The sequence below is a fragment of the Gadus macrocephalus genome, chromosome 8, assembly GCF_031168955.1.
Source record: "Gadus macrocephalus chromosome 8, ASM3116895v1".
NCBI lineage: Eukaryota > Metazoa > Chordata > Actinopteri > Gadiformes > Gadidae > Gadus > Gadus macrocephalus.
The window spans coordinates 18,298,277-18,309,004 of record NC_082389.1 but is presented as its reverse complement, the minus strand read 5'-3'; the positions used below and the strand labels follow the sequence as shown (position 1 = coordinate 18,309,004).

The following is a 10,728-nucleotide window of genomic DNA, read 5'->3' as shown; positions in this document are numbered from 1 at the left end:
TGGAGGACATCGATCGCATTACTATTATTAGCTGGCATGTTGAAGAAGTTGGAGAAGTGGAACATGTTGGCTGCGGCGCTGCTATGGATGTTACCAGCATGGTTGCCATGTCGCTCTCGTGACTTCGTCACACTCTCTGGCCAATCAGTCGCCGGCCGTCTGCCGACGTCACCTTTTAGCATCGGCTCAGCTCGCTTGGAACCTAGAGCGAGTAGGTACTAGAAAAAGCAGCCACTTCAGGTACCAGATACCATGGTACCGCGGTGGAAACGCAAAAAATGCGAGCTGAGTCGAGTCGTGTCGAGTCGTGTCGAGCTGGTACCATGCAGTGGAAAAGCGGCAATAGTGTCCGGTTTGGGTCGGACAATCATGTCTTTAAAATAAGCTATTTTCTATTTGTTCTTTCCATGTCTTCATCTAGTATCATTTACAGTAAATCTTCATGACTGCCAAATTGCCAACGTGGCTGTTTAGAAAAAAAAAGTATTTTAATGAATGTAATGTAATCGGTAAAACCTCTGGAAACATTTGCGTTTTTCAGTTTAGATTATCGTAAATCAGCGATTTGGTTCAGAATGAAATCAGGAATTACACCGCCAATTACAACTTAACTACATGATACATTAGCTTTGTATACATTTAAACCTCTCATGTATATGTCCTGTGTGTTTGTGCCTCCAGAGGATGAGTGCCTTGCAGGAGCTGCAGCTGCTGGAGATCATGTGCAGCTGCTTCCAGGAGCAGAGCCGCGACACCGTCCGCCAGCTCATGTTCTCCGCCCTCTTCAGTCTCCAGGGCAACCAGGCGGACGAGAGCCGCATGGCGCTGCTCAGCAAGCTGGTGTCGATGTCCGTCGCCGTGGGACGTGTGCCCATATTGGAGTGCGCCGCCACCTGGCTACAGGTGCGTGTTGTCCTTCAGAAATCTTGACACACACACACACTGTACAAGCTGGCACACACGTACACCCTGGAGTACACACACACACACACACACACTGGCGTAGGGCTGGGCGATATGGACCAAAACTAATATCTCGATATTTTTAGTTCGAATGGCGATATACAATATTATAACGATATTTTGAATAAAACGGGTAAAGTATGTCGTTTTAACGCCGATCCACAAGTATTCACCATCCACTATTTTTTAGGTTTAGTAATTTTTTTTTTGCTCAACGTAGCACAGCTGTGCTTTAACAAAAGATATGTAAGGGATAATGTATAGAACGCCGGTCATTATCGGGAAAATAAGCCCCGACAGGGCGGACAACAGGTCCTGCTTCGGCCTGAAGGGGCTTATTTTCGATTATGACCGGCGACGTTCTATACATTATCCCGCTTATAACATGGCTACTTGCATAACGAAAAAATAAATTCATGGTGTGTCTTTTTACAATTTATTTGTAACCAGCATTCGTAGTGTTGATGAGCAGAGAAATAGTCTGCCATAGACGTTGATTTCGCTTAGCAACCGAAGACGCTGGGGCTGACAAGTTACCGGACTACTTGAGGAGTGATACCAAAGACGTCATTAGAGGCAAAAAAACCTTTGTTTGCATTGACAGCGATCAATTATACTTGAACGGTGAATTATAAAATATTAATTCTCCGCCGGAAGTTGTGAAGGGCCCATGCAAGTGAACGGAGCGTTCCACGGCCTTTTCGTTATGGCGATATTGTCTCAACCACATATCTCTTTCAAAAATATACCGGTATAAATGTTACTACCGGTATATCGCCCAGCCCTATACTGGCGTACACGGTAATGCAAGATTCAAATCTTTGGGCGAGTCCAAACAGTGCTGTGTGTGTGTCTCCAGAGGAGCCACCGGGTGTACTGCGTGAGGCTGGCCCGGGTGCTGGTGGACGACTACTGCAGCCTGGTGCCGGGCTCCATGTCCACGCTTCAGAACATCCACAGCTCCAGCCCGCGCTTCTGCTGCCAGTTCGTCACCGCCGTCACCACCCTCTACGACCTCACCACAGGTACCCGGCACGCCACAGGACCGCTGGTGGTGGTGTGAATGTGTGTCCGCATTTCTCAGAGGTGGTAGTGTTAGTTAGTCACACGGAACGGGAGCCAGGCTGGTAAAGCGACAGACTGGTGAAAAGGTAGGGCCAGACGCTATAGGGCTCTATTGGGCCCTATAGCTTCCCCTGTAGGCCCTAAAGTGTCTGTGATTATGTAATGACGGCGGGATAAAAAAAAAAAACACAGTACCCGCAAGGTATTTCTGGACAACAGGGAAAGCTTAGTTTATTTATAAGTTTGCTTATAATTGTGTCACTTTTCAAGCTTCTTTCGACATTCAATAATGATATTATTGGAAATGTTTCCATCAGAGTAATCTTTATCGACTTAACATCCAAATTGGTAATAAGACATCAAGGGTTAACGTCTAAGAAGAAGAGTTGATACTCATGAGCACATTCGGCAAGCAGGACATTGAATATTTCGATTCTTTCGATTTCCTTTTTCATTCTCTTGTGATCCCTTTGGCGATACGCGGCCAATTTCTCCCTGACATACAAACTGTGATCTTCACAATGAGGTGACTGAGTGGACCATCTGGTATGCTGCTCTTTGTCTCTGCAGAGGATCTCACACCTCCCCTAGAGCTCCTCCAGATGATCGTGTCGTGGCTCCAGGACGACCCTCACCTAGTCCTCATCACTCTGCTGAACTCGCCCCTCTCTGGCAGCCAGCCAATCAGCTCGCTGGACCTCACGCCGCTGGGCGGGCTAGTGCGCTGGTGTGTCAAAGCGCCGTTGGCCTACAGGAGAGGGAAGAAGCAGGGGCTGACCAATGGGACGTCAGACAGCGAGACGGAGGCGGGGCCGCTGTTCTCCACGCTGCACCTCAGCGTGCTACAGGTGCGAGGAGCTGTGGAAGACGCTTGGTCGTGAACCATGTTATCATTTAAACCAAACATGATCGTGAACGCATACATTCTTAGCATGGCGGGCCACTGTGGGAATCAAACCCCTTAACCCGGCAGTGTCGATGCCCATTTTCTACCAGTTGAGCATCGAGGGCAACGTCTCATCAGCAATGTTGGACATCTGTAGTGAAAGGGTGGATGAAGACACAAGCCTGTTTTTTCTCTTCAATATTTGTATTTAGCCTCTTCTGAAATCTTTGATGAAACGCCTTTATTATGTCCCCTTTTGAAAACTTTTGTAACTAGTGCTTTACATCATGACAAGCAGCCACGCTGAGAGCTCTAACAACACACTAGGGCTCACGTACAGTGGACCAAAGCTAAAGGTCTCCCTGACTCCTCACAGACAGTGGACCAAAGCTAAAGGTCTCCCTGACTCCTCAGACAGTGGACCAAAGCTAAAGGTCTCCCTGACTCCTCACAGACAGTGGACCAAAGCTAAAGGTCTCCCTGACTCCTCACAGACAGTGGACCAAAGCTAAGGGTCTCCCTGACTCCTCAGACAGTGGACCAAAGCTAAGGGTCTCCCTGAATCCTCAGACAGTAGACCAAAGCTAAAGGTCTCCCTGACTCCTCAGACAGTGGACCAAAGCTAAAGGTCTCCCTGACTCCTCACAGACAGTGGACCAAAGCTAAAGGTCTCCCTGACTCCTCACAGACAGTGGACCAAAGCTAAAGGTCTCCCTGACTCCTCAGACAGTGGACCAAAGCTAAAGGTCTCCCTGACTCCTCACAGACAGTGGACCAAAGCTAAAGGTCTTCCTGACTCCTCAGACAGTGGACCAAAGCTAAAGGTCTCCCTGACTCCTCACAGACAGTGGACCAAAGCTAAAGGTCTCCCTGACTCCTCACAGAGGGTGGACCAAAGCTAAAGGTCTCCCTGACTCCTCACAGACAGTGGACCAAAGCTAAAGGTCTCCCTGACTCCTCACAGACAGTGGACCAAAGCTAAAGGTCTCCCTGACTCCTCACAGACAGTGGACCAAAGCTAAAGGTCTCCCTGACTCCTCACAGACAGTGGACCAAAGCTAAAGGTCTCCCTGACTCCTCACAGACAGTGGACCAAAGCTAAAGGTCTCCCTGACTCCTCACAGGTGCTGATGCTGCTCCCCAACATCCTCAACGAGAAGGGGCTGTTTGGCCGCCTCGCACTCCTCCAGCTGGAGACCCTGGCCACGCTGACCTCCGACCTCTCGCGCCTGCTGGACCAGGCCGACAAGCACGGCCACGGCCCGTCGAGCGATGCCCACGTCCTCTCCCAGCTGGTCCTGGACCGCCTGGCCCAGGCCCTGCAGGTGGCGCTGGCCAACGGGGCGCTGCTCTGCTCCAGAGGTGAGAGAAAGACACTGGAAGGTTGCTAGTTCAATCCCCGGCTCCTCTTCACTGTGATAGTCGAGGTGTCCCTGAGCAAGACGCCTCACTGCTGCTCCCGACGAGCTGGCTGTCGCCCTGCGGGGTTGACTCCGCCGTCGGTGTGTAAAGGAATGGTGGTCGTAAGTCACTTTTGATAAAAGCGTCAGCAAATGCTGCTTTGCGACAGTGGGACTTAAATGCACAACAATGACCATGAACTGTCACTCAATCTTTTTAATCTGAGGCTTAGTTACCACAGTGGCTGCCTTCAGGTAGAGGACCCGAGAGCAGCGTGGCTGTCTTTTTCTGTGCCTGCGCATATGGAGACGTGCAGAGCTTATCTGCATAGCCTTAGGACCCAAATACTTGTACTTGGTCTGCTTATTGATTTGCTGTACAAACTGTAGATGGTTGATACATTTTGGATATTAAAAAGGTTGGAAAAGTCTGCTAAGCGTCCTTTGTACCCACTTTATGAGATTAGAAAGCTGAATATATGAACCAAAAGCTTAATGATTCGTCACCACGAGTGAGCTACTACAAGCTACCACACAATTCCTGTCGGGGCTTAATAGGGTACATCTTATTCATATTGTCTCCGTGCCGTGGTGAGGAACGCACCCAGACATTTAAATTACGGGCTGATGTTGGGAAGCAGTAGGCAAGCAACCTTGGGCAAACAATGGTGTAACATTCAGATGAGCTTTGTTTGAAAATAATAAGATACGAGCTGAGATTGTTTATTTTGGGAACCAGTCGCTGATGTCTTGTTGTTATTTCTCAACAGAGGACCTCAGAGCAATCTGTTCCCGGCTTCCACACAACAAGTAAGGCAAACCTTTTCTTAATCACACGCATTTTAGTTTCATCAGAAAATCAACAATACTATTCCAAAATATCAGATGACAAATGTATAATGTAAAATATATATGTATATATGGGAAATATTGGCTATATAAGTTGTGTGTGTGTGTGTGTGTGTGTGTGTGTGTGTGTGTGTGTGTGTGTGTGTGTGTGTGTGTGTGTGTGTGTGTGTGTGTGTGTGTGTGTGTGTGTGTGTGTGTGTGTGTGTGTGTGTGTGTGTGTGTGTGTGTGTGTGTGGTCAACAGTCTGCTGCAGCTGGTGATGTCGGGGCCGGTCATGTACTACAACAACATCCACACGCCACCCATGGCCTTCAGCCCCCACTCCCCCATCCCCTCCCACCCCACCCACCAGCCCCTGGCCTCCCCTCACTCCCAGTACCCCGCCCAGCCCTTCATGGCGGCCATGCCCTTCCCCTATCGCCCCAACCACTGAAATAAACGCTGTACGTGTGTGCATGTTAGAACCGGGACTAATCGTGTGTGTGTGTGTGTGTGTGTGTATGCGCACACGTACCTCTGAGAAGGACCTGAGAGAGAGTGACCTGAGCGAGAGTGACGAGGGGTGATATTATTTGTATGTGCGTGGTATGGTTGTGCATAAGTCACAACCCTGTGCCACAGGGTTGTGACCTATGGCGACCCTTTGACGTGTGATGTGAGCTGGTGTACATCAGGCTTGCGGGCCTCAGGCTTGGAGCGGTGTGTCTGACCTGTTATGTGGTTTGATGTATCAAGGGTTGGTAAGACTTCAACATGCATTGAGTCACTTCAGGTCATGTCTTATATTTTGAGGCTGATACTTTTGTTGAATAAAAATATTTTTTTACTCGATTTCTTTTTTTTTTAGAGGCTGTTCCTCGTTTCCTCCACTGGTGGTCACTGTTCCGCTATCCATCTTAACAGTCTGTCTTGGTATGCAAATATTGGTTCTTTTTAAATATTTGTATATGGACCATATTTGGTCCATATGATATTATGACCCTTCCATGGCATGCGATCACATGAAAAACATGACGCATTGCCTTAAACAGAATAGAGATATGTTTTTTCAGCCTAAGACCAAAATATTTATTGCATATATAATACAATTTATCTTTTACTTTGGTATGGATACCAAAGTATTAGCAGTTTAAGAATACCGACAGAAAATTATATGAGAAATTGTGTTTTTAATTGGAGACTAAAGTACAAGAAAAAGTGAGAAGATGACAAACAAATGACCAACAAGACCAAATGCATACTTCTTTAAAATCTTCACAATATCTTCAGTTATTAAGCGCAAAAATAACCATGAGCTTCCAAATGTTATTGATGACGAAAGACGTGAAAAGGGCCTTCAAGGTGTACCGTTATGCTTGGCCTGTGTTGATGTTGATAAGATATCAGTGGTTTACAGCTGCATGCCAAATACGTCCAGCCCAGCCATCACTGGTCCCCCCTGCCCTCGTCCCCGATGGGATTGCATCATCCAACCGCTCATGATCTGTTGTGTGGAGGGAAACTCCTTTACTGCAGGTGAAATGTCATTCTTATCGTTTGATTAACTTCTACCATTAAATCTTGTTATGTTACTGTGTTACGTCCTGTAACTCATAATTTATAGAACTGCCACTCCTTAACCTTTATTTAACTATGGAAGGACAGCAAACACATTTAAAAAAGAACAATGTGTTGTTGAACACTGTTAACACTTCACACCCCCAGCCTTCGAGAACGGGATGTTTCTATTTGAACTAGTATATTTGTATTATCCTCAGTATTATTCTCCAGACACACAATGAGTCTTCGTCTGTTGAGCCTGTTATTCTATTGCAGTCATCTTCAATGTGCAGTGGTAATTTGTTTAGTGTGCAACTTTTCAACAAGGAAACGGTTGTTCAGATTTGGTTAAAATAACTTTTTACTCACACTGGCCGCCTGCGCCCAAATTAAGGTTGCTCACAGCAGCTGTAGCCACAGTCTGATAGAATCAGTTCCCGCTACATGGGTGTACAGGTGTGCCTGTGGTTCACTTCTCTGTGTCAGCACTAGCCGTAGACATGGGTTTCCTGTGGAAGAAATGTCTCGAGCCAAAGAACACATCTGAATCAAAGCTGAAAGGAGGCAGAAGTGCCGAGATAATTTTTTCAAAAGCCAGCTGCAGTTCATTTTAAATCTCTAAATGAATGTGGCAATCATGGCGAAAAGGTTTAAGTTTAAAAGAATGAATTGTGGATGTAATTAATAATTTATGGACTCATTGTTGTTTTTCATGTATATCTGTTACTCAGGTTTGTTTTTGAGTTTAACTAGGCCTAAAATTTAGGAATTAATTAAACTATTTTCAGCTTCTTTATTTTTTTTAAATATTTCTGAGAAACAGGTCATTAGAAGCATAAATCTTACATATTCTAAAACATACACATACGATGGCCTTTTATTACCTCTGTTCGTTAACACACTGCTTCAGAGCAGATGCAGGGTCCATATGTGTCAAAGGGGGTAAAGCCACCAATCTGTTGAATTTAGCAAATTGGATTGGATTTATCATGGTTTTAGAAGCCTTCCACATGAAACTTCGAAGAAACCGTGTTGTATAAATACATTACCCCTGTCATTTGGATAGATTGTATTAGGGATGTCAGTGGAACCTAGTGGGGAAAAAAATGGGGGCTAAAACTAACATTTTCTTCTGTTGACATGGGGCAACAGCCCTAATCTACCTCAAAGAGGAGCTTAAGAAACATCCAAATCGTGTAATTTATTTCTCAGAAGCACTTGAAGCATTTTTGAAAGAAGAGAGACAATAAACTATACTTAAGGTCTATGTGGCGATTGAGCCTTTTGAGTGATGGGGAACGGAAAACATCCCAACCTCGCACGCAGATGTGCCCGATGTGGATTTAAGATGGAATAAGATGAAAATATCATTACAATCCTCCTCAACAAGCTTTACATCCGTGTGTGTGTTCTGTTATAATGTTCTGTTAACAAATCTTTTCTTATTTTGTTATTGCTTAAGACTTTGTGTGTGGGTGGGTGCATGCATGCATCATGCGCGAGTGTGTGAGTACATGCGCATGACTTATTCCAAACTAGAGCTAAATTTTTACCAAATTAAACTCTGAACCTTTGTTGCCTGACTGCCTGAACAAACCCTGAACCTTTGGCGTACAACCAGAAGTGATTACACAAACAGAGGGGCATTGGAAAATGAATTCCTCTCTTCAAGGAGCTTTTGCATTCTTGGACTGAGAACACATGCAACTACAACAACGATTTGCTGGGGCCTGGATGTCGCTAACCTTTCACAACCCCTAAATCCTTTATATGGGACCACTCGTTCCATGGCAGGATGGGGATAAATTACCGGAGGCGTCGGTTGTTCTGTGAAAGGGCTGCAGGAGACTAGCATGGTCTGGACATTACAAGTCTTAAACACAATCTCCTGCCTCATCTTTCCAGTGTCTATGTTTATCGGTGTAATTGCGATAGCTTGAAAAAAAATTACTTCAGGTTTAGTCTTCAATAGGCTGTCCCCAAGCTTGAGAGAAAGAGAATGAATATATGTGAGAAAGGGATTTAGAAAAAGGCCCTGTTCACCAAAATCTGTGTGAATAAACATATAATTACTAAAAAATAACCATAACAGCATTTACTGTTCTGTTGATAAAATAGGGCCATTTGGATAAACAGATAATTACGCTGTCGGTGAAAAACTCACACCTGCCAAGTAGCCTATCAACTTGTTTACGGTGATTAATAAATGATTTACCCACACTGGCTCCTGTTTTTCTGTGGCCTTCAGACAATGATGATTCTGTGAATCCCAGAGACTGATGGTTTCTCCACACTGTCTGACCGTTTGGACATAACACAAGGTCACAAAAAACACGGACAAAACAATTCGCACCATGCAACAATTTCGACATGATAATCCTCCTGCTCTGCCCATTTTTATTGCTCCCATCTTCCGTGGAAGTGTCTGACTTTTAGCAGAGAAGTATAATCATAGCTTCTGCACAGGTTAAAAAGTTCAGAAAATAACTATAAACTAGCTATAACTAAAGCTATTCATAATATAGGCCTATTATTTACACTGACCCTGGTTATAACCTAGCATAACAGGTCAGACCTGACTTAAAAAATGCATTCTGGTGTTGCTATTTTTACAGCTCTAACTGCTGGGAAATATCACTCCCCTCATTCTCAACTGGAAACTTCAGTTGACAATGAAACTATTGAGTATGGAGGACGAATTGTGCCACGGAAAGAAACAATGAATGTTTACTAAGCTATCCTTTTAAAGATTGAAGAATTGGTAAAACAATTATTGAATATTCTCTTGAAGCATTAACTAAAGCAGTCAACAAAATACATATCAATTTGACAATTAAGAGTTGGATTTGCAAAAACTTTTACTATTATTAAACTGCTTTGAAAACATTTCAAAAACGTTTGTTTAAAACAATGAATTTAATGACTGTAGAATTCGCCTCAAAAGACTTTTAAACTAATTTGAATCATCCCTTTCTTTGGTTGTTTTCAGTATTAATTTCCTTATTGCTAATTCTTTCGCACGCTTCTACAAAGACTTAAGTCTTTGTAGAAGTATAGAAGGATAGAGGCTCATAAAAGACAATTGCCTTTTATGAGCCCTCATAATTTTAACAGTCAAATATATCTGTAATTCACACAACTGAATTAGATATATCTGTAATTCACACAAATGAATTAGATATATCTGTAATTCAAACAACTGAATTAGAAATATCTGTAATTCACACAACTGAATTTGATATATCTGTAATAAACAAAGTTTAATTAGATATATCTGTAATTCACAAAACTGAATTACAAATATCAGCCGTGATGTCAATGAAAACGGCACCCGTTTCATCACACATCCTAAAAGTAAAACAACAGAGATATCTCAATCTACATGAGGACTGTGCATGACATTGCTCATGTTAGGCTTTCCTTTGGATATTGGTCAAGCAAAGCATTTTAATGCCGCCTTCATAACGCTCTGAGTTTCTGGGAGTTTCGAAGGTTCTGACCTTAAAGGCAATTCCGGTATTTTGAAAATTTAGCCCCCTTTCTGGTTTGTCTAGGATGAAATACAGTAGTTAAATCTGAAACTTTGAATATTGGTCATGTATCCAGTATTTGGCTAATTTCCAATCGCCCCTGCCTGCTTCACAATGGCTGGCTATGGGCATTCAAAACACCCCTTAAAGGGGAACTATGCAACTTTTTTGGCTTATTTACATTAACATAAAAAGTTAAGAGCAGGCCCGTCGCGAGAAGGCAAGCAAACCAAGCAGTTGCTTGGGGCCCCGAGCTGGCCTGGGGCCCCAAGACAACGACTGGTTATGAATAAAATGCAACAACAAACTGTGTGAGCGCCCCTTTGATAGTCAATGCAGTAAAGTGCAATGACACTGTTATCGGGATCCCCCTCGAGTCATTGTGATTGTTCTATAACACTTTATGGGTCCATTGGTCGCTGTTTCGACTCCCCCTAGCGCATATTGGCGGAAAAAGGGAATATGCAAGTTTCTGCCGAGGCCCGCCGCCCACTAT

The 10,728-nt window shown here is 44.2% G+C and overlaps 1 protein-coding gene across 2 annotated transcripts in view; it reads left to right on the top strand.

Annotated features, from left to right (window-relative positions):
- Positions 1 to 5,994, top strand: part of ints15 (integrator complex subunit 15) — a 7,198-nt gene extending 1,204 nt beyond the window's left edge. For both annotated transcript variants that reach the window (XM_060059720.1, XM_060059721.1), the window contains exons 3-8: positions 682 to 903; positions 1,823 to 1,988; positions 2,599 to 2,876; positions 4,039 to 4,276; positions 5,085 to 5,124; positions 5,407 to 5,994. In XM_060059720.1, the coding sequence (XP_059915703.1) occupies positions 682 to 903; positions 1,823 to 1,988; positions 2,599 to 2,876; positions 4,039 to 4,276; positions 5,085 to 5,124; positions 5,407 to 5,596 (1,134 nt within the window). In that variant the 3' untranslated portion in view covers positions 5,597 to 5,994. The remainder of the gene's footprint in view (positions 1 to 681; positions 904 to 1,822; positions 1,989 to 2,598; positions 2,877 to 4,038; positions 4,277 to 5,084; positions 5,125 to 5,406) is intronic.
- The last annotated feature ends 4,734 nt before the right edge of the window (positions 5,995 to 10,728 follow it).